General features: G+C 40.6%; 1 protein-coding gene across 1 annotated transcript in view; it reads right to left on the reverse strand.

The window, feature by feature from the left end:
• LOC140210901 (dynein axonemal heavy chain 8-like) overlaps positions 1 to 24,834 on the reverse strand; it is a 1,093,299-nt gene that overhangs the window by 42,443 nt on the left and 1,026,022 nt on the right. Inside the window, exon 86 of the mRNA XM_072280167.1 lies at positions 11,453 to 11,608. Coding sequence (XP_072136268.1) covers positions 11,453 to 11,608 — 156 coding nt within the window. The remainder of the gene's footprint in view (positions 1 to 11,452; positions 11,609 to 24,834) is intronic.

Below are 24,834 nucleotides of genomic sequence, written 5' to 3' on the forward strand. Positions count from 1 at the left end.
TCCTGGAAAATGTTGTCTCATTTTTACTATGTTCTGTACCAGCAGTTATGGTTGAAATGACAATAAAAAGTTACTTGACTTGATTGGATCTAACCTTAAGGAATGATGTTGGGTAAGTGTTTGGAGTGTCAATGGAGAACATTTTGGAAATAGTAACTGTAAGTTTCAAGGTAGTTATGGGAAAGGATAAAGACGGTCTGAAAATGGTGAAGGAAATGGCCATTTATTTCCAATTCAGGCAGGTGTATGAATTGAAGGGAAGACTGCAGGAAATGTTCTTATCCTCCTTTTTTTGTGGCAAGGGTGGCGTATTTAGGAGGTTTTGATAGATTACACCTGGCAAATGACAGCAAAGCATTTTGTAGATAGGTACAAATTATAGCCAGGTATGTTGGTAGTGCAAAGAATGATTGTTTAAGGATAATGAGTGGAAAGCTAAACACTTTGGTGTTTAATCAAAGATGATGTTGGGCTTCTTGGGTGCTGTTGGGCATTCATACAGGGAAAATATAGAGTATTAACAAAATTAATTTAGAATATCAGAAAATGAAATAGAAGGCCATTCAGTTCATTATGTCAGGTCTCCCATTCAGTATGATTAAGGTTTTTTTTTACTTTGGTGGTAGTTTCCTGCACTAACACTATAACTCTTTATTTCTTAATATCTAGAAATCTATCATTTTTTGATTCCTGAACAAGAGAAAATCTGCAGATGCTGGAAATCCAAGCAACTCACAAAATGCTGGAGGAACTCAGCAGACTTGGTAGCATCTATGGAAAAGAGTAAACAGTTGATGTTTTGAGCCGAAACCTTCATCAGGACTGGAGAAAAAAGATGAGAAGTTAGAGTAAGAAAGTAGGGGGAAGGGGTGAAGAAATACAAGTTAGTAGGTGATAGGTGAAACCGGGAGAGGTGGAGGGATGAAGTAAAGAGCTGGGAAGTCGATTAGTGAAAGAGATAAAGGGCTGGAGAAGGTGTAATCTGATAGGAGAGGACAGAAGGCCTGGAAGAAAGGAAAGGGGGAGGAGCACCAGAGGGAGGTGCTGGGCAGATAAGGAGAGAGGGAAATGGGGATGGGGAAGGGTGACGGAGAGGTGGGGGGGGCATAACTGGAAGTTCGACCCTGAATGTGTTCATCAAATGAGCTGCCAAAGGTCCCTTAGATGGAGACTAACAATGATTCAGTATAATCTGTATCAATGAATCTTTTCTTAATGTGATCCTAAATGATCAACTCCTTATTTAGAACCCCCAATTCTACACACCACAAGCAAGGTAAAAAAAATCAACCCTGCATTTATTTTATTTATAGACACAGCGCAGAATAGACCCAACTGTCCCAACAAGCTACCTATTTAACCCTAGCCTAAACCCAGTGTTAGAGTGGGGAGACTTGGGCAAGGTAAGTATCTGATAAGTTTCTTCTTATTCCCTCTTCATTCTCTGTCTGTTAGTGCATAATTAGTGTAGTGAGAATGGCTCCGGGGAGGTGTATTCTTTGTGTAAGATGTGGGAATTCTCAGAGACTTCCAGCCTCCCAGATAACCACACCTGCTCCAGGTGCACCAAGCTGCTGCTCCTCAGAGAACATATTAAGGAACTGGAGCTTCAGCTCAATGACTTTCGGCTCACGCGGGAAACTGAGGAGATGATAGATAGGAGCTACTGAGAGGTAGTCACCCCTAAGTTGCAGGAGGCAGGAAAATGGGTGACTGTCAGGAAAGGGAAGGGAAATAGGCAGGGAGCATAGAGTACCCCTGTGGCCATTCCCTTCAATAATAAGTATACCATTTTGAATACTGTTGAGGGGGATGACCTATCCAGGGAGGGGTGGGGGAGAAGAAGACTGTAGTAGTGATAGGGGCTTCCAATAGTTAGAGAAGTAAACACGAGATTCTGTGGATGTGACAGAGACAACCAGATGGATAGTAAGTTGCCTCCTAGGTGCCAGGGTCAGGGATGACTCAGATCGGATCCACTTCATTCTAAAGTGGGAGGGTGAGCAGCCAAAGTCTTGGGATGTATTGGTACCAATGATATACAGTGCCTATGAAAAGTATTCACCCCCCCCGGAAGTTTTTTATGTTTTATTGTGTTACAACATTGAATCACAGTGAAACATAGAAACATAGAAAACCTACAGCACAATACAGGCCCTTCGGCTCACAAAGCTGCGCCGAACACGTCTTTACCTTAGAAATTACCTAGGGTTACGCTCAGCCCTCTATTTTTCTAAGCTCCATGTACCTATCCAGGAGTCTCTTAAAAGACCCTATCATATCCGCCTCCACTACCATTGCTGACAGCCCATTACACGCACTCACCACTCTGTGTAAAAAACTTACCCCTGACGTCTCCTCTGTACCTACCTCCAAGCACTTTAAAACAGTGCCCTCTTGTGCTAGCCATTTCAGCCCTGGGAAAAAGCCTCTGACTATCCACACGATCAATGCCTCTCATCATCTTATACATCTCTATCAGGTCACCTCTCATCCTCCGTCACTCCAAGGAGAAAAGGCCACGTTCACTCAACCTATTCTCATAAGGCATGCTCCCCAATCCAGGCAACATCCTTGTAAATCTCCTCTGCACCCTTTCTATGGTTTCCATATCCTTTCTGAAGTGAGGCAACCAGAACTGAGCACAGTACTCCAAGTGGGATCTGACCAGGGTCCGATATAGCTACAACATTACCTCTCAGCTCCTAAACTCAGTCCCACGATTGATGAAGGCCAGTGCACTGTATGCCTTCTTAACCACAGAGTTAACCTGCGTAGCAGCTTTGAGTGTCTTATGGAATCGGACCCCAATATCCCTCTGATCCTCCACACTGCCAAGAGTCTTACCATTAACGCTATATTCTGCCATCATATTTGACCTAACAAAGTGAACCACTTCACATTTATCTGGGCTGAACTCCATCTGCCACTTCTCAGCCCAGTTTTGCATCCTATCAATGTCCCGCTGTAAGTGGATTTAATTTTGTTTTTTTAACACTGATCAACAGAAAAATAATGTTTTGTGTCAAAGTGAAAACAGACATCTTCAAGGTGATCTAAATTAATTACAAATATAAAACCCAAAATAAATGATTGTATAAGTATTCACGCCCTTTGTCAATATTTAGTAGATGCACCTTCGGCAGCAATTACAGCCTTGAGTCTATATGGATAGGTCTCTTAACAGCTTTGCACATCTGGATACTGCAATTTTTCCCCATTCTTCTTTACAAAACTGCTCAACTCTGTCAGATTGCACAGGGATCATGTCCAGCTACAAACTCTCTATTGGATTGAGGTCTGGACTCTGACTTGGCCACTCTAGGATGCCAACTTAGTTATTTTTATGCTATTCCTGTGTAGCTTTGGCTTTATGCTTGTGGTAATTGTTTTGCTGGAAAACAAATCTTCTCCCAAGTCGCAGCCATCACCATTCTTTACGGTAGGGATGGTGTGTGCTTTTGATGATGTGCGGTGTTTGGCTTACACCAAACATAGCATTTAGTTGGATGGCCAAAAAGCTCATCAGATGATACAATCTTCTTCCAGCTGATTTCAGAGTCTCCCACATGCCTCCTAGCAAACTCTAGCCTTGTTTTCATGTGAGTTTTTTTTTCAACAGAGATTTTCTCTTTGCCATCTCTCATAAAGCTGCAACTGGTGAAGCATCCAGGCAACAGTTGTTGTATGCACAGTCTTCCCCCATCTCAACCACCAAAGCTTGTAGCTCCTTCAGAGTTGTCATAGGTTTCTTGGTGGTCTCTCTCATTAGTCCCCTTTTTGCATGGTTACTCAGTTTTAGAGGACAGCCTGCTCTAGGCAGATTTACAGCTGTGCCATATTCTTTCCATTTCTTAATGATTGACTTAACGGTACTCTAAGGGATATTCAATGACTTAGAAATTTTCTTGTACCCATCTCCTGACATGTGCTTTTCAATAACCTTTTCATGGAGTTGCTTGGAGTGTTCTTTTGTCTTCATGATGTAGTTTTTGCCAGGATACTGACTCACCAGCAGTTGGACCTTCCAGATACAGGTGTATTTTTACTAAAATCAATTGAAACACCTTGACTGCACAAAGGCTCTCCAAAAGCAGATCTCCAGTTAACTAATTATGTGACTTTTAAACCAATTGGCTGCACCAGTGATGATTTGGTGTGTCATATTAAAGGGGGGTGAATACTTATGCAATCAATTATAATGTGCTTTATAATTGTAATTAATTTAGATCACGTCTTAGAGATCCATTTTCACTTTGACACGAAGGAGACTTTTTCTGTTGATCAGTGTTAAAAAAGCCAAACTAAATCCACTGTAATTCAATGTTGTCAAACAATAAAACCTGAAACCTTCTAAGAGGGGTGAATAATTTTTGTCGGCACTGTAGGTAGGAAAAGCGAGCAGGTGCTGAAGAGTGAATTTAGAGAGCTAGGTAGAAAGCTGAAAAGCAGCACCTACAAGGTAACAATCTCTGGGTCACTGCCTGTGCTATGCACTGTTAAGGTTAAGAATAGGATGATCTGGCAGATGAATATGTGTTTGAGAAACTGGTGCTGGGGGCCGGGTTTCAGTTTTCTGGATCATTGGGATCTCTTCTGGGGAAGGTATGGCCACTAAAATAATGGGTGGGTTACACCTGAACCTGAGGGGGACCAATATCCCTATGGGGAAGTTTGCTACCTGTTGGGGAGCTTTAAAAGCGGAGGTTCCCAACCTGGGATCCATGGATTCCTCAGTTAATGGTAGGGGTCCATGGTATTAAAAAGGTTGGGAACCCCTGGTTTAAACTAAATTCGTAAGGGTATGGGAATCAGAGTGAGAGGACTGTCAGAGTCAGAGGCAGTGTGTAGTGAAACTGTCAGGAAGGACAGGCAGATGACAGGGCAAATTTGAAGACAGTGGGATGAGTTGCAGTGTAAAAGAGGGACAAAATCGAAAAGAATGACAGTACAGTAGTCAGGATGTAGGTTACAAATTACAACAGGAGATAGAAAAGGCATGTTAAAAGGGCGGTGTTATAAGACCATAAGACCATAAGACATAGGAGCAGAATTAGGCCATTCAGCCCATCGAGTCTGCTCTGCCATTCCATCATGGCTGATCCCAGATCCCACTCAACCCCATACACCTGCCTTCTTACCATATCCTTTGATGCCCTGACCAATCAGGAAACTATCAACTTCTGCCTTAAACATACACACGGACTTGGCTTCTACCAAAGTCTGTGGCAGAGCATTCCACAGATTTACTACTCTCTGGCTAAAAAAAATTTGAGGCTGTGCCCTCTAGTTCTGGATATGCCTACCATAGGAAACATCCTCTCCACATCCACCCTATCTAGTTCTTCCAACATTCGGTAGGTTTCAATGAGTTCCCCCGCATTCTTCTAAATTCCAGTAAGTACAGGCCCAAAGTTCATATGTTAACCCCTTCATTCTTGGAATCATCCTCATGAACCTCCTCTGGACTCTCTCCAATGATAACACATCCTTTCTGAGATATGGGGCTCAAAACTGTTGACAATACTCTAAGTGTGGCCTGACTAGTGTCTTATAAAGGCTCAGCAGTATCTCCTTGCTTTTATATTCTATCCCCCTTGAAGTAGATAGATTATAAGGATATGCAGTCCTCTTTTATTGACATTTAGTAATGCATGCATTAAGAAATGATACAATGTTCCTCCAGAATGATATCACAGAAACACAAGACAAACCAAGACTAAAAAAACTGACAAAGACCACATTATTATAACATATAGTTACAACAGTGCAAAGCAATACCATAATTTGATGAAGAACAGACCATGGGCACCGTAAAAAAAAGTCTCAAAGTCTCTCGAAAGTCCCATCATCTCACGCAGACGGTAGAAGGAAGAGAAGAGTAACTCCCTTCCTGCCATGAACTTCCAGTGCTGCAAACTTGCCGATGCAGCACCCTGGAAGCACCCGACCACAGCCGACTCTTGAGTCCGTCCAAAAACTTCGAGCCTCCGACCAGCCCTCCGATACCGAGCACCATCTCTGCCAAGCGCTTCGACCCCAGCCCCGGCAACAGGCAAGGCTGAGGATTTGGGGCCTTCCCCTCCAGAGATTCTCGATTGGACAGTAGCAACGGCAGCAAAGCAGGCATTTCAGAAGTTTCTCCAGATGTTTCTCCATGCTCCTCACGTCTGTCTGCATCAAATCAGGGTTGTGCACGGCCCCTACTTACAAATACAATATAATTTTGGAGCAGCCGCGTGCGCTGCGTTGCGCTGCCATCTTCTCCTCCCCTGCGTTCAAATAAATGCCAAAATTGCAATTGCCTTCTTTACCACAGACTCAACTTGTAAATTAATCTTCTGGGAATCTTGCTCTAGGACCCCTAAGTCCCTCTGCATCTCTAATGTTTGAACCTTCTCCCCATTTATATAATAGTCTGCATTATTGTTCCTTTTACCAAAAAGCATTATCATACATTTCTCAACACTGTATTCCATCTGCCACATTTTTGCCCATTATTCCAATTTGTCCAAGTCCTGCTGCAATTGCATTGCTTCCTCAGCACTACCTACCCCTCGTATCATCCACAAACTTTGCCACAAAGCCGTCAATTCCATTATCTAAGTCATTGACAAACATGTGAAAAACAGCGGTCCCAATACTGACATCTGAGGAACACCACTAGTCATCGGCAGCCAACCAGAAAAGACCCCTTTTATTCCCACTCGCTGCCTCCTGCCTGTCAGCCATCCATGCCAGTGTCTTTCCTGTAAAGCCATAGGATTTTAATTTGTTAAGCAGCCTCATGTGTGGCACCTCTGAAAATCCAAGTAAATGATATACACTGCGTCTCTTTTGACCACTCTGCTTATAATAACAGTCATAATAATAGTTATAATAGTCATGAGAGATTTCAATATGCAGGTAGATTGGGAAAATCAGGTTGGTGCTGGATCCCAAGAGAGAATTTGTAGAATGCCTACAAGGTGGCTTTTTAGAGCAAGTTGTGGTTAAGCTCATTAGGGGATCAGCTCTGCCTTTAATACCACCATTCCAAATAAACTGATTCCTAAGCTCCGGAACCTGGGCCTTAGACCATAAGACAAAGGAGCAGAAGTCGGCCAATCGGCCCATTGAGTCTGCTCCGCCATTTAGCACTCAGATCTGCAGCTGGATCTTCATCTTCCTCACAGACAGGACCCAGGCTGTAAAAATAGGGGACAAGCTCTCCTCTACAATCACTCTGAGCACCGGTGCCCCACAAGGCTGTGTACTCAGCCCTCTGCTGTACTCACTGTACACCCATGATTGTGTAGCCAAGTTTCCATCGAACTCAATATGTAAGTTTGCTGATGACACAACAATTGTAGGCCGTATCTCGGGTAATGATGAGTTTGAGTACAGAGAGGAAATTAAGAACCTGGTGGCATGGTGCGAAGACAATAACCTATCTCTCAACGTCAGCAAGACAAAGGAATTGGTTGTTGACTTCAGAAGGAGTAGCGGACCGCACGACCCAATTTACATCGGTGGTGCGCAAGTGGAACAGGTCAAAAGCTTTAAGTTCCTTGGGGTCAATATCACAAATGATCTGACTTGGTCCAACCAAGCAAAGTCCACTGCCAAGAAGGCCCACCAGTGCCTTTACTTCCTGAGAAAACTAAAGAAATTTGGCCTGTCCCCTAAAACCCTCACTAATTTTTATAGATGCACCGTAGAAAGCATCCTTCTCGGGTGCATCACAACCTGGTATGGAAGTTGTCCTGTCCAAGACTGGAAGAAGCTGCAGAAGATCGTGAACAGGGCGAAGCACATCACACAAACCAATCTTCCGTCCTTGGACTCACTTTACACTGCACGCTGTCGGAGCAGTGCTGCCAGGATAATCAAGGACACGACCCACCTAGCCGACACACTTTTCGTCCCTCCTCCCTCCAGGAGAATGCTCAGGAGCTTGAAGACTCGTATGGCCAGATTTCGGAACAGCTTCTTTCCAACTGGGATAAGACTGCTGAACGGATCCTGACCCGGATCTGGGCCGTACCCTCCAAATATCCGGACCTGCATCTCGGTTTTTTTGCACTACCTTACTTTCCATTTTTCTATTTTCTATTTATGATTTATAATTTAAATTTTTAATATTTACTATTGATTTGTAATCCAGGGAGCGGGAAGCAGAGAGTCAAATATCGCTATGATGATTGTACGTTCTAGTATCAATTTGTTTGGCGACAATAAAGTATAAAGTATTCAGGATTGGGTGTTGTGTAATGAACCAGATTTGATTAGGGAACTTTAGTTAAATGAACCCTTAGGAGCCAGTGATCATAATAATATAGAATTCACCTTGCAATTTGAGTGGGAGAAGCTAAAGTCAGATCTATCAGTCTTATAGTGGAGTAAAGCGAATTACAGAGGCATGAGAGAGGGGTTGGCTAAAACTGATTGGGAGGGATACTAGAAGGATGATGGCAGAGCAGCAATGGCTGGAGTTTATGGGAGCAATTTGAAAGGCACAGGATAGATAAATCCCAAAGAAGAAGTAGTGTTCTAAAGGCAGGATGATGCAACCATGGCTGACAAGGGAAGTCAAAGCCAACAAAAAAGCAAAAGAGGGGACATATAATAGAGCAAAAATTAATGGGAAGTTCGAGCAGTGGAAACTTTTTAAAATGAACAGTAGGCAACTAAAAATCCATAAGGGGGGAAAAGACTCAGAAGATGGTGCCAGTGTACATCGATGACTCTCTGTGGGCTGCAGAAAACTGTATCAGTTTTCTTCTAAAGTATTCACTGATTGAATTACTTTTGCTGCAATCTGCAGTATGTAAATCTCATTTTAACAATGGGCTACAAAATTACATCAATGATCTTTAGATCTCACGACTGACGATCAAATACAAAGCAAAAGTCATGAGCTCCTGTGGAGCAGTTAAGTGCAGTGCCTTTAAGTTACTGCCATGGCTGGAAACGCAGCAGAAGATGTGGAATTCTGACCAGGCTGAAGTACAGAGGGATAAGGCCTCCTCTACCCAGTATCTTGTTGGCGAATGTATAGTTGCTGGAAAATAAGATTGATAATCTCAGGCAACAGGAATTCTGCAGATGCTGGAAATTCAAGCAACACACATAAAAGTTGCCCATCCTCTGGGTCCCCCCCCACCTGTCTTTCTTCCCGGACCTCCTGTCCCATGATCCTCTCGTATCCCTTTTGCCAATCACCTGTCCAGCTCTTGGCTCCATCCCTCCCCCTCCTGTCTTCTCCTATCATTTTGGATCTCCCCCTCCAACTTTCAAATCCCTTACTCACTCTTCCTTCAGTGAGTCCTGACGAAGGGTCTTGGCCTGAAACGTCGACTGCACCTCTTCCTAGAGATGCTGCCTGGCCTGCTGCGTTCACCAGCAACTTTTATGTGTGTTGCTTGATAATCTCAGGGCAAGGTTGCTTTACTTCTTGTTCCCCTGGCTTAGAACACTGAATGATTAAATGTAGACCATTCTACTTGCCTCGGGAGTTCTCATCCGTGATCCTGACTGTAGTTTGTGTACCACCAGTGGCCAATTATAAGCAAGCACTCGTGAAACTGCATGATGTCTGCAGGCAAGAAATGGCCCATCCCGACACATTTCAAATTACAGTCAGCAACTTTGACCAGGGTTGTTTGAAGAAAACCCTGCCCAATTATCACCAGCACGTAACCCTGTTGCACTAGAAACTACAACACATTAGAATACGAGACCACTAGGCCACATTGTATCCTGGATAATGGACTACCTGACTGGCAGACCACCACATGTGTGGCTTCATAGCTGTGTGTCAGACATGGTTATAAGCAGTGCTGGGGCCCCATAAGGGACTGTACTGGCTCCCTTCCTGCTTACTCTATACTCCTCAGACTTTAGATAAAACACTGAGTCATGTCATCTGCAGAAATTCTCTGAAGACTCAGCAATAGTTGGGTGTATAAAGGGAGGACAGGAGGATGAATAGAGGGCCCTGGTGGAGGACTCTGTCAAATGGTGCAAGCTGAATCATCTGCAGCTCAACATTAGTAAGACAAAGGAGGTAGTGATAGGTTTTAGGAAGGCTAAGCCTGCATTGCTCCCTGTTACTATTGATAATGAGGATGTGGATGTGGTGAGGATCTACAAGTACCTGGGGGTGCACCTGGATGACAGACTTGAGTGGAGCACCAGCACAGAGTCTGTGTACAAGAAGGGCCAGAGTGGCCTCTACTTCCTGAGCAGACCGAGGTCCTTTGGAGTATGCAGGCCTCTCCTTCACATGTTTTACCAGTCTGTTGTCACCAGTACAATCTTCTATGCAGTTTTGTGCTGGGGCAATGGCATCAACATGGGTGATACCAACAGGTGATTAGAAAGGCTGGCTTTGTTATAGGAGTCAAACTGGACACACTGGAAGCTGAGGTAGAACAAAGGCCTCCAGAAAACTCTATCAAGTCACCTCTCATCTTACTTCACTCCAAAAAGAAAAGTGCTAGCTTGCTCAACCTTTCCTCATAAGACGTGCTCCTATTTTATTACTTCTCTTCTATGTACCTTGGAAACAATGTGAAGGCATAGAGAAAACAGTATCAAAGTCCTTCATTACAGGATATCTAGCACTTAACCACTCCAAGGCCATGGTTTTTATAAGCCTCTGGTCAATTGTGGGGACTGGCAATGGGAGTACTGTTAAAGGAAGCGGTATTGAAAATGATCATTATGCAGCACTTGGCTTGCAAATGTTACTTCAATATCTAAACCTAAACATTATGCAGGTCTGCTGCATGTAGGATTGGACAACTTCCTTAATTCAGTATTTGCACATGGGAATCTTGGTGGATTTGATGAATGCTGTGCCCACACCTGTGTTATTTGTGGTGACACCTGATGTAATTGTAATATTAATAGATGACTAAATTGTGTAGTAGAAAGATAAACTTTCAATGAAGGTGGCTTGGCAGTGACAATAGCTTGGACAGAGTTAAAAAACACAGACAGATTTCTAATTCTGATGGAAGTTATCAATATACCTCATAATAATTACGATGTAATGGAAAGTATGCACATTTGCAGAGATTAATAGAACATGTGCTGGAAAACAGCGTTGTTATAATAGAAGATTTCACATTGACTGGGGTAACTGGGAAAAGCCAAAGAATTTCTAGAATGTGTTGGCAATTTTATCTTAGAACAAATGATCTAATTTTATTTTTTTTTTTCTGTCTGGTACAACTAGGTTATCAAATAGAAGGAAGGGTCAGTTAGATATTCAGAACCAAGAAAGGCACATTAAGTGGAAGTAGGTGGGTAATAGCCACCTGATTAGCTTTCATATGCAGAAACACTTAACACCACCAACTATATTTCACGGTATGAAATCGTAGGCTTTCAGGAATGTGACCAATAAGTGTACATGTGGAATACATAATCAGAGTACAATACAGTTGTGTGTGGGCTCAGTTACCTGGACAGTGGTGTGTAGGAAAGCGACTGCATACAGTAGTGGTTTCCACATGGGCAGGTTGGAGTATTCTATTTGGTCTTGTGTGATTCCAGTAAATGTTCTTTTCAGTCCTGCACGCACACCTTGAGGCGGTTCATTGGTGAACTTGATAGAAGACTGCAAAATAGAAAAAATAAATTAAAAATCAGTTAACAATGAAAGCGATGGCACAAAATCAAAATTCTGCAGATGTTAGAAATCTGAAATTTAAAAAAATCCTTAAAACTTGGTCAGGCGCCATTAGTAGAGGAAAAAATGAAGTTAACAATATTTGTTATGATTTTTTTCATCAGAGCTGAATCTTATGAGCCTCTCATTCTGACTCAAATGTGAGACTGCTACCACTGAATTACAGAGTCATACATCTTGGAAAAGGGCCCTTCAGTTCAACTGCTACATGCTGACCAAGATTCCCATCCAAGCTCCTCCTATTTGCTTGCATTTGGCCCTATCCCTCTAAACCTTTGCCATCCATGTTCCTGTCCTTTAAAAGTTGTCATTCTACCTGCCTCAACCACTTCCTCTGACAGCTCATCCCATATATCAAGCACTGTCTGAGTCAAGGTTGCCCCTCTCACCTTAAACTTCTGTCCTGTAGTTCTTGTTTCCTCAACCCTGGGAAAAATATGCATTCACCCTGTCTATCTATGCCCTCATGATTTTATATACCTGTGTAAGATCACCCCTCATTCTCCTATGCTCCACCTGCTCAACCTCTCTTCATAACTTAGCCCCTCAAGTCCTGGCAGCATCCTCATAAATCTCCTCTGAACACAATATTCCAAATGTGGTCTCACCAACATATTGTGCAACTGTAACATAACATTCAAACTTCTACATTTGATGCTCTGACTGATGAAGACCAGAATGCCAAAGGTCTTCTTCACCACTCTTTCTACCTGTGAATCACGTTCAAGGAAACATGCACCTCAAGGTCCCTCTGTCCAATAATTCTCCACAGTGCCCTACTGTTCACTGTGAATGTTCTACCTTAATTTGTCTTGCCAAAATACAACATTTATCCAAATTAAACTCCATTTGCCATCCCTCAGCCCACATACACAGCTGATCAAGTTGCCTAACCATCTTCACTGACAATGACACCACCTATTTTAGTGCCACCTTCAAACTTGCTATTCACATTCTCATCTAAATCATTGATATACGGTACATGACATGTAGCAATAGGCCTATCACCAAACCCTGGGGAACATCACTTGTCATGGGCCTCCAGTCCAAAAAAAACCTTCCATCATCATTCTCTGCTTCTAACCATCATACCAATTGTGTTCCGATTAGCTAGCTCTCCCTGGATCCCAGGAAATATAACTTTCCATAGCAGCCTATCACGTGGAATCTTATCAATGGATTTACTTAAGTCCATATAGACCACATCTACTGCCTTACATTCTTGAAGCTACAAACTTAAGCCTTTCAAGGTCCAGAGGAGGCACAAGCACATTGAATCTACAATTTTGTGGGGTTAGGAGAGAAAAGTTCATGAATGGAGGTAGTGGTTCCCTCCAGGATTACCATGTTATGAGCTGAGTAACATTTGGTTGCAATGGTACAGGACAAGAAGAGACAAAATTCCAAGTTGATCTGGTGAAATGTTGATGCATTTCACTGACAATTTTGTCTCATTCACTAACATTATCCTGTCTGTATCCTGAGATCACAAAAGAGAATCCAACTCAAGAACTCATCTGGACTGTCCCACAGTTTAAAAAAAAAACTAAATTTGATTAAGAATTATAGATTCCTGGATGTGTTTGGCTCCGATATATTGGAGGAGCCCCCACTATTAGATCGTGCACATCGTTCTTTTCGTTTTAATCCAGAAAATGTGGCCAGACCGAGACCAATCATCATTCAGTTTCGTTATGTCCATGATAAGGAACGAGTTATTCGAGCTGCTCGGAAGCAAGGTATGATGCAGTTTTGAGAATTCAAGTTCAGGATTGTTGAAGACTACAGCGAAGACGTACTGAAAAAACAAATGGCTTTTAAACCACAGATGGGAGAACTTTATCATCGGGGCTATAAAATAGCATTACTGTTTCCAGCCCGTCTGAGAGTGGCTATGCGGGACAACTCGCGTAGCCTGTTTAAAAATCCGATGGAAGCCCAAAGTTTTCTCGATGATCTGCCTCCCTCTGGGGAGGATTAATTAAAGTATCGTTTTGTTTTCTCTCTTGCCTTTGATTTGTATAGTTCGAGGGTTTTTTTTTCCTTGATCTTGCAGTGTAGGTTCACTTTATATTGTTAAATGATATTATGCTTTTCTGTTAGTGATCTTGTATATCTTACTCTTAATACTTTTTGAAAGTTATTTAGTTACAACCTTAATGCTTGCTTTCTTTCTGAAATGTTACTGGAATATTATATTTTAATATGGTGGATTGTTTTCTTCTTCTCCCCAGAATCCTTTCTGTCTCTAACGTCACTTCCGATCATTTATATATGAAAAATTAATATAGTAATATGATCTAATGTTTGATGTTCTTTGAAATATGAGTAAGAAGGAACTATTCAATGCTTATAATCGTTGTAAGCTTTTTCTTACTGTTATAGCTATTTTTTACTTTTATTTGAATATGGGTGGTATCTTTTTTTGATAAGCATATTTCTTTTGGGTTGCCTTCTGGAAAGATGGGGTTAGGATTAACTTTAGATTTAACATTGGCCACTGTCTGGCTTTTTTCTGGGTTTTTGTGGGAGGTGGGTGGTACTTTTGTTCTTAATTTTAATTCATTTTTGCTTTTTAAACGGGCTGGCCTGAAACTACTAAAATGTCTGAAATGTTGTAATTTCCGGTTCCTCTTTGGACCTTTCTCCCTCTTCCGGGGTCATGAGTCAGTACTCTAGTTAACCCTTTATGCTCGAGCTCATTACGATGGATAAGATTATTAATTTGGTTTCTTGGAATACAAATGGCTTAAACCACCCGATTAAATGGAAGAAAATTTTAAAAGTATTCCACAGGATGAATGCTCATATTATTTTTGTACAAGAAACTCATGTCCGGAAAGAGGATAATCAGCATTTTTTTAGATTCTGGAAGGAAAAACAGTACCACTCGAACTCACAGGCTAAAATAAAAGGCATTTCTATTTTTATAGATCTGTCAATTTCATTTCTGCATTATGAGACAATTTCAGATTTTTGTTAATTACTGGCTTGCTATTTAACAAAAAAGTTGCTATGCTTAATGTTTATGCCCCAAATGTTGACTGTCCTGATTTTTTTAAGAATCTCTTCACATCTCTTCCTAACTTAAATGACTATATGCTGATTATGGGTGGAGATTTCAATTGTTGTTTAAATCCTTTGATGAATAGATCCAAGTCCAATCAAGTACTTCCGAACAAATCGCAGCCCTCTGGAGAAAAATGATGTCGTATCTGATAAATAGGGGCCGTGGACAATTCTGATTTGATGGAGAATGGACGTGAAAGCACAGAGGAACATCTGGAGAAATTTCTGAAACGCTCGTTCGCTGCTGTTGTTACTGTGTGGTCAGGAACCTTTCGGAGGGTAGGCCTCAAAATCCCCAGCCTTGCCTGCTTTTGGCGACAGAGAAGGAGGTCGAATCTTTCGGACAGAGATGGTGCTCAGTAGTCGGTGTCGGAGAGCTGATCAGAGCTCGAAGTTTTCGGATGACTCAGAGTCGGATTGTGGTCGGCATGGCAAGGAGAGTTTTTCTTCCTTCTCCCATCTGCATGAGATGTGGGACATTTGAGAGACTTTGAACTTTACTGTGCTCATGGACTTCTTCATCAGGTTATGGTATTGTTGCACTGTTGTAACTATATGTTATAATTATGTGGTTTTGTCGGTTTTTTCAGTCTTGGTCTGTCCTGTGTTTTGTGATATCACACCGGAGGAAATATTGTATCATTTCTTAATGCATGCATTACTAAATGACAATAAAAGAGGACTACGTGTCTTCATAATCTAAAATCGGCTACCCTTATTAACTCTTTTATGACCAACTCTGGAATCTCAGAAATTTGAAGATCCTTGCATCCGAATGAGAAAGAGTTCTCATTTTTTTTCACATGTATATCAGCACTATTCAAGAATTGCCTATTTTTTTATCGACTCTCGATTAATTCCTCTTGTTACTGGTTGCGAATATGATTCTATTGCTGTTTCTGACCATGCACCGTTGAAATTATTTATTAACTTAAGGGATACATTTACTAATTCTAGACAATGGCGATTTAATACCACTTTGCTCCAAGACTCAGATTTTGTTAGGTTTATTGAGGAATAGATTAATATTTTCTTTACAATGAATTCTACAGAGGATATTTCCAGTGGGACACTCTGGGATACTTTTAAAGCATATATTCGTGGACAAATTATTTCATATACTGCTGGATTAAAAAAGCAAAATAATAAGGAAATACTTAGACTGGTTGACAAGATTAAAGAAGTTGATAAGAAATATTCTATAGCTCCTAATCAGGAACTTTATAAACAGAGAGTTGAACTTCAAATGGAACATAATCTCTTATTATCATCTTCAATTAATCAAAACTAAGAGTCAATTTTATATACACGGTGATAAAACTGGGAAACTTTTAGCTAATCAATTGAAAGCGGCCTCGGTTAAATGACAGATTCTTAAGATTCATAAACAAGATGGCACTTTGACAGTTGACTATGACGAGGTTAATAAATCCTTTCAAAAATTCTATACCTCCCTATATCAATCAGAATTTCCTGATGACCCTAATATAATGCATGAATTTTTAAAGAAATTGAATATTCCAAAATTATCATCTAATGAATGTTCAAAACCAGATGCACCTATTACAGTAGAGGAAATAAAGAACCCTATTTTTTCGATGAACTCAGGTAAAGCACCTGGCCCAGATGGATTTACAGTAGAATTTTTAAAATTTTTCCCTACTACACTGACTCCTTGGCTATGTAGTGTTTTTAGGGATGCAGTATCTATAGGTAAATTACCACAATCTTTTTATTGAGCTTCTATTGCCCTAATTCTTAAAAAAGATAAGGACCCTACTGAATGTGCATCTTATAGGCCTTTATCATTGCTGAATGTGGATTCTAAGATCTTTTCTAAAATATTGGCAATGAGATTGGAAAATGTATTACCTCAAATTATTTCTGCTGATCAGACTGGATTTATTAAAAATCGTTACTCTTTTTTTAATATTAGGAGATTAATGAATATTGTTTATATGCCTTCACCCAAAATTCCAGAATGTGTTATTTCATTGGATGCTGAGAAAGCTTTTGACAGGGTTGAATGGACATATTTACTTAATACCCTTGAGAAATTTAATTTTAGTTCAATATTTATATCTTGGATTAAACTGATATATCTCACCCCTTTGGCTTTGGTACTTATTAGCAATCAAAGATCTCCTCTTTTTCATCTATTCCATGGTACTAGGCAGGGCTGTCCTCTTAGTCCACTACTATTTGATATTGCTTTGGAACCGCTAGCTATTGCCATTCGTGACTCCCCTAATATATTTGGCATTACCCATGGAAATGAGACTCATAAATTATCACCATATGCAGATGATCTACTATTATATATTTTTAACCCAGGAAAATCTATTCCAGCAGTATTAACTTTGCTTGCTCAGTTTAGTAGTTTTTCTGGTTATAAATTGAACCTAGGTAAGAGTGAACTTTTTCCATTAAATATGCAGGTTGCCACATATAGCAATTCTCCATTTAGAATGACTAAAGACTATTTTACTTTTCTAGGAGTTAAAATTACTAAAAGACATAAGGATCTATTCAATTTTAACCTTTTACCATTAATTAATCAGGTTAAACAACTGATTACTAAATGGTCCCCATTGTCTCTATCATTGATTGGCCGAATCAATGCTATTAAAATGATTATTTTACCTAAATTTTTATATTTATTTCAAACGATACCAATTTTTATTCCTAAATCCTTTTTTGATACTATTGATTCTAAAATTTCCTCTTAAATATAGCAAAATAAAAATCCCAGATTAAGTAAAAAATACTTACAGAAATCTAAGAAAGAGGGTGGTTTGGCATTGCCTAACCTAAGATTTTATTATTGGGCAATTAATATTCGATATTTAATATTTTGAACGCAAGATTGGAATATAACTCCAAGCCCATATTGGGTAAACTTTGAAGGCCACTCTGTACAGGGGTTTTCTTTAGCTTCCATTTTAGGAACGTCACTTTCTTTTGTACTATCTAAATTGAATAAACAAATGGTTAATCCAATAGTTAAACATACATTGTGAATATGGTTTCAATTTCGTAAATTTTTTGGCCTAAATGAATTTACGTTATCAAATCCTATTATATTTAATTTCTTTTGTCAACCCTCGGTAATGGACCAAGCCTTTTTGATATGGAAAACGAAAGGTATAATATGTTTTCGTGATTTATTTCTGGATAACTGTTTTATGTCTTTTGAGCAGTTATCTAAGAAATTTGATTTGCCTAGATCCCATTTTTTTAGATACTTACAAATAAGAATTTTTTAAAATACTATGTTGCCTACCTTTTCGACTTCAAATCCTGCTGGTATTATTGATAAAATTTTAGGTTTAAATCCTTTTCAGAAGGGATTAATAGCAATTATTTATGATATAATTATGGAATTACAGCCAGGTATATCTGATAAAATTAAAAATGAATGGGAAAGGGAACTTCAACTTTGTCTACCTATAGAGAAATGGGATAAAAATTTTCAATTAGCTAGTACTTCTTCTATATGTGCTAAACACACATTAATACAATTCAAAGTAGTACACAGAGCCCATATGTCCAAAGATAAACTAGCTCGTTTTTATTCCCATATAAACCCTACTTGTGATAGATGTCACTCTGAGGTGGCTTCTTTAACTCCTATGTTTTGGTCCTGTCCTCTTTTGGAAAAATATTGGAAAGATATTTTTGATATTATTTCAACAGTTCTATGTTTTGATTTAAAACCCCATCCTATTACGGCAATTTTTGGATTGCCAGTGGTAGAACATAGATCTTTGTCTTCTTCAGCCTGTCGGATGATAGCATTTGTTACTTTAATGGCTAGAAGATCTATTTTGTTGAACTGGAAGGAAATTAATCCTCCTACTACATTCCAATGGTTTTCTCAAACTATATTAAGTTTAAATTTAGAAAAAATTAGAAGTGATATTTTTGATCCTGCGGTTAAATTTGAAGAAACTTGGAAACCTTTTATGCAACATTTTCATATGATGTAATCTGACCTTTCTGAATCTTTTTTTAAACTTAAATTATATGAATAGAAGAGCGGAGCTGACACCATTACTGAACGTATCTGATTCAAGATATTGGTCTAGCCCTGTTTTGTTCTGTTTCTTTTTGTTTTTTTTTTCTTTGTCTTTTGGGGATTTTTCTTTGATTATATATATATTTTTTCTTTTTATTTCTTTTTTTTATGACTAATTTCATTATGAGTTTGGAAGTCTATTATACCTATGTTACTTAAAATCCTTTTTGTATATGCTGATTAAGATTATTCCAATCTCTTTGTACCAACTTTGTTATTGAGTTTATAATTTTGAAAATTAATAAAGAGATTTGAAAAGAAAGAAAGATTTCTGTGATTAGCTTTACTGAATCCTAGAGATTAAGGTCTAGAAATTTATGGAGCTCAAATTTCTTGCAGATAGGAGCAAGAGTGAGAGCAGGAAGGAGTTAAAGAACAAGTTTTGATGCTGGTGAGTTCCATACTACACAGGAACAAGAGTGGAAAAGATTTAAAGAATTGCTCTCATTGTTGGTGAGTGACAGCGGGTAGCATTTAAATGAGCAAGTCTTGTTGCTGGTAAGCTTCAGGAGCATGAACAGGAAATAGTTAAAAGACCAAGCCTTGGTGATTGGCTAATTGGGCAGCAGATGCCAATAAGAAGAAAACAAGCTCAGTTGGAGTGGTTTGGTGTAAGAGTGGGGCCCCGAGGTTTTGGTTCAAGAGGTTTCAGTAAGATGAGGTGAAGTAAGTAAGTAATTAACTAACTAACTAACTAACTAAGTGAGGGGTAAATTGAGGTCTCTTTTGTATTGCAATGGTATGTTTCTCTTGCAAGATGTGGGAAATCAGGGAGATTGTTGGTGTCCTGTTTGGACTTGAGATTGTGAGAGCTGTTGGTTTGTGGATTGTGAGTATGAGATTTGAAAAAGCAACTGGGGCCAAGTGGGATATTTGCAGGCTTGAGACTGTGAGTGCCATTGGCTTGTGGATTGTGAGTATGTGCCATGTGCTAGTGAGACTAGAAATAGGAAGATAATACAGTTCAACACATTTAATACAGTTTTATGGTTTAATGAGATGGTGCAGGAGGGTGGGCTTCATGTTTTTGGATCATTAGGCTCTCTTCCAGGGAAGGTGGGTGTGTTGAGATGAGATGGCTTGCACCTGACATGGAAGTAAACTTATATTCTTGTGGGAGGTCTATGGTATTCAGAAGGGGTTGGGTAAGCAGCCAAAAGTTGTAGAAAACAACATTACCAATGCCATTGCTTTTTTTTAAAAAAAAGCTGTGCGGTCCTGAAGAGTGAGTGTTGTGCAGTCAAGAAGGAATCCAAAAAAGCAGGACTTCAAGGGTAGTAATCTCTGGATTGTTGCCTGTGGCACATGCTAGTGAGGGTAAGAATAGGATTATATGCTAGATAAATATGTGGCTGGGAATTTTATGATTATGAGGACATGTAGTCCCCTTTTATTGTCATTTAGTAATGCATGCATTAAGAAATGATGAAAATGTTTTTCCAGAATGATATCATGAAAACACATGACAAACCAACTTAAAACTAACAAAAACCACATAGTTATAACATATAGTTACAACAGTGCAAAGCAATACCGAAATTTGATAAGAACAGACCATGGCACAGTAAAAGTCTCAAAGTCTCTTGCAAGTTCCATCATCTCACGCAGACGGTAAACCTCCAGTGCCGCCATCTTGCCGATGCAGCATCCCGGAAGTATCCGACCATAGTCCGACTCGGAGTCCGTCCGAAAAACTCCGAGCCTCCGACCAGCTCTTCGACACCGAGCATCATCTCTGCCGAGCGTTTTGAACCTGGCCCCGGCAACGGGTGATTCGCAAAGCCGAGGATTTGGGGCCTTCGTCTCCGGAGATTCTTGATCGCACAGTAGCAGCGGCAGCGAAGCAGGCATTTCAGAAGTTACTCCAGATTTTGGTGCAGGTTTCAGATTTGTGGATCATTGGGATCTCTTCTGGCGAAGACATATAACGTGTACAAAAAGGGACAAGTTCCACCTAAATTCAAAGAGGGACCAAAGTCCTTTTGGTCAGGTTTATTAGAGCTAATGGGGTGGTTTTAAACAAGATTGTCATAGGGATGGAAACAATAGTGTTAGTTCAAGTGCTGAAACAGATGTGGTAAAGGTAGATGTAATGTGGATAGGGCATAAATGTAGTCATTTGGATGGGTTTAATTGTTTACTTTAATGTGAGAAGTATTAAGAGTAAAAGTGAACTGAGAGCATGGATTAATACAGGAACTTAGTTGTCACAGGCAGGATTGGCTGCTTGATTTTCATCGTTTAGATGTTTTGAAAGGAATAGGGAGGGAGGTAAAGAAGATGGGAGTGGTATTGCTTATCAGGGATAGTATCACAGCTGCAGAAAGGGAGGATAATAGAAGGAACATCTATTGAGGGATTTTTGGTGGAAGTCAGAAATAGGAAGGGTGCAATTGGGGTTCTATAGCACCCCAATAGTCACTGAAACGGGAAGAAGCACTAAGTAAACAGATTTTTGCAAAGGTGCAAACATAACATGGTTGATGTCATAGGTGACTTCAGCTTCCCTAATATTGATTGGCACCTCCTTAGCTCAAAAGGCTTAGATAGAGCAGAATTTGTTAGGCGTGTCCAGGAAGGATTCCTGACAAAATATGTGGATAGGCCAATAATAGGTGAAGCCATACTGGATCTAGTACTAGATTACAGAGCTCTTGGTGCGAGAGCATTTTGGAGATGGTAACCACAACTCCCTGAACTTAAGCACATGGAGACACATGAAGCTATGGACAAAGATGGGAACAGACGATATGGAAAGGTGATTACTTGGGGAAGGGCAAATTATGATGGTAATAGGCAGGAATTTGGGAGCATAAATTGGGAACAGATGTTCTTAAGGAAATACACAGCAGAAATGTGAAGGTTGTTTAGTGACTCCTTGCATGTGGTTTGAGAAGGGGAGGGAGAAGGATTAAGGAAAACCCCAAGCTGTTCTACACATGAGGAACAGAACATGACTAGATTGAGGGGAGGATCACATAAAACTAAAGGGGAAAATGTGTTTAGGATGATGGTGAAATTTGGTAGCTCGGGATGAGGCATTTGAATGGGGGCATATATAAATGTGAGGACTCCCAGAGAGAAACACCAACAACTGCGCACTGGGATTTGGACCAACTGGAAAACTGGGCTGAAAAATGGCAGATGGAGTTTAATACAGACGAGTGTGAGGTATTGCACTTTGGAAGGACAAACCAAGGTAGAACATACAGGGTTAATGGTAAGGCACTGAGGAGTGCAGTGGAACAGAGGGATCTGGGAATACAGATACAAAATTCCCTAAAGGTGGCGTCACAGGTAGATAGGGTCGTAAAGAGAGCTTTTGGTACATTGGCCTTTATTAATCAAAGTATTGAGTATAAGAGCTGGAATGTTATGATGAGGTTGTATAAGGCATTGGTGAGGCCGAATCTGGAGTATTGTGTTCAGTTTTGGTCACCAAATTACAAGAAGGATATTAATAAGGTTGAAAGAGTGCAGAGAAGGTTTACAAGGATGTTGCTGGGACTTGGAAAAACTCAGTTACAGAGAAAGGTTGAATAGGTTAGGACTTTATTCCCTGGAGCGTAGAAGAATGAGGGGAGATTTGATAGAGGTATATAAAATTATGATGGGTATAGATAGAGTGAATGCAAGCAGGCTTTTTCTACTGAGGCAAGGGGAGGAAAAAAAACCAGAGGACATGGGTTAAGGGTGAAGGGGGAAAAGTTTAAAGGGAACATTGGGGGGGGGGGGCTTCTTCACACAGAGGGTGGTGGGAGTATGGAATGAGCTGCCAGATGAGGTGGTAAATGTGGGTTCTTTTTTAACATTTAAGAATAAATTGGACAGAGACATGGATGGAAGATGTATGGAGGGATATGGTCTGTGTGCAGGTCAGTGGGACTAGGCAGAAAATGGTTCGGCACAGCCAAGAAGGGCCAAAAGGCCTGTTTCTGTGCTGTAGTTTTTCTATAGTTTCTATGGGGATGTCATCACCACTGATGATGAAATGTCTGCAAGCTAATTGCCAAGCTTGGCGAACACTGCAACCTCAAAGAGGAAATGTGTCTGGAGGAAGAGGAGACAGGGAGGCCATTAATGAATACTTTGCTTCAGTGTTTACCAGGGAGAGGGTCTTTGAATGTGAGGTCAACATAGAACAAGCTAATATGTTGGATCATACTGAGGTTAATAGAAGGAGTATTGGAGCTTCTGAAAAAAACATTGGGACAGTTAAGTCCCCAAGGGCAGGCTAGATACACTCCAGATTATCATGGGAAGTGAGGGAAGCCTTCAGTGATGACTTTTGAGTGCTCACTGGCCACAGTAGTAGTACCAGATGATTGGAAGGAAGGTGGAAAATGTAGTTCCTTTGTCCAGACAGGGAGTAGGAACAACCTTGGGAATTACAGACTAGTGAGCCAAACATCAGTGGTGGGCATATTATTGGAGAAGATTCTTAGAGACAGAGTATACAAGCATTTGGAGAAGCACAGTCTTATGAGAGATAGTCAACATAGTTTAGTGAAGGACAGGCTGTGCTTCATGAACCTGCTTGAATTCTTTGAGACTCATTCAGAAAGTCAAGAGGCATGGGGTCCATGGAAACATGGCTGTGTAGATTTGGAATTGGCTTGCCCACAGGATACAGGATGGTAATAGATGCAGCATATTTTACCTGGCGATTGGAGATTAGTGTTGTTCCGCAGGGATCTGTTCTGGGATCCCTACTCTTTCTGATATTTGTAAATGACTTGGATATGGAAGGATGGATTGGTAAGCTTGCAGATAATATGGCTGATGATGTGGAAGATTGTTGTAGGCCAGCGGTCCCCAACCAACGGGCCACAGACCGGTGCCGGGCTGTAAAGCATGTGCTACCAGGCTGCGAGGAAACGATAGGAGTCAGCTGCACCTTTCCTCATTCCCTGTCACGCACTGTTGAGCTTGAACGCACGCGAAGTCATTACCCACACGTCATCCATGTCAGCACGGGAAGGAGATCAACTCCTTGAGCTTGCAAATGACAGCGGGCTGAAAAGTATGTTTGACATAACATCTCTGCTGGCATTCTGGATCAAAGTCAAGGCTAAATACCCTGAGATAGCCATGAAAGCACTGAAAACATTGCTTCCATTTCCAACATATCTCTGCAATGAATGCAACGAAAGCTAAATTGCAGAATAGATTAGACATAAGGAACCCCCTTCGAGTATCGCTGTCTCCCATCACCCCTCAATGGGACCGTCTTGTTGCAGGGAACAAGTATTCAGCCCAGGGCTCCCACTGATTCAGCGATATTGGTGTGTTGCAATGATTTTATATGTTCATACGGGGAAAATATGTGCTGCGTGTTTAATATCCAAACGTTATTTAAAATGTTATGATGCTATTGACTTGTATAACCATATAACAATTACAGCACAGAAACAGACCATCTCTGCCCTTCTAGTCCGTGCCGAATGCTACTCTCGCTTAGTCCCACCGACCTGCACTCAGCCCATAACCCTCCATTCCTTTCCTGTCCATATACCTATCCAATTTTTTTTTTTTTTTAAATGATAGTATCGAACCTGCCTCTACCACTTCTACTGGAAGTTCGTTCAACACTTACTTCAAGCTCCCCTGTCCTCCCCTGATAATTGACCTATCACTGTATTTATGCGAGGAAAAAATGCGCTGTGTGTTTAATATTAAATTCGTCAGATAAACCCTTTTGGAAATGAAACTGAGTGTATTAGCCACTTATCACTCATATTCCGGTCGTGATTAACATCACTACCTTCTCCCCCCACCCCCTGAACAGAATGGCCAAAAACGATTTGTAGAAAAACATCGGCACATACATGCATGCGCAGGTAACGCATGCACTAGTGCCCGCGCAAGGCTTCATGGTCATTGTAGTCTCGGGGTAAACATAATGTATTTGACTGCTACTCTTGTCCGTTGGCAACCCTACCCCGCCCCCTGGGTCAGCCGGTCCGCGAGAATATTGTCAATAATAAACTGATCCGTGCTGCAAAAA

Source organism: Mobula birostris, chromosome 2 (genome assembly GCF_030028105.1).
Source record: "Mobula birostris isolate sMobBir1 chromosome 2, sMobBir1.hap1, whole genome shotgun sequence".
In the NCBI taxonomy this organism is placed as follows: Eukaryota; Metazoa; Chordata; class Chondrichthyes; order Myliobatiformes; family Myliobatidae; genus Mobula; species Mobula birostris.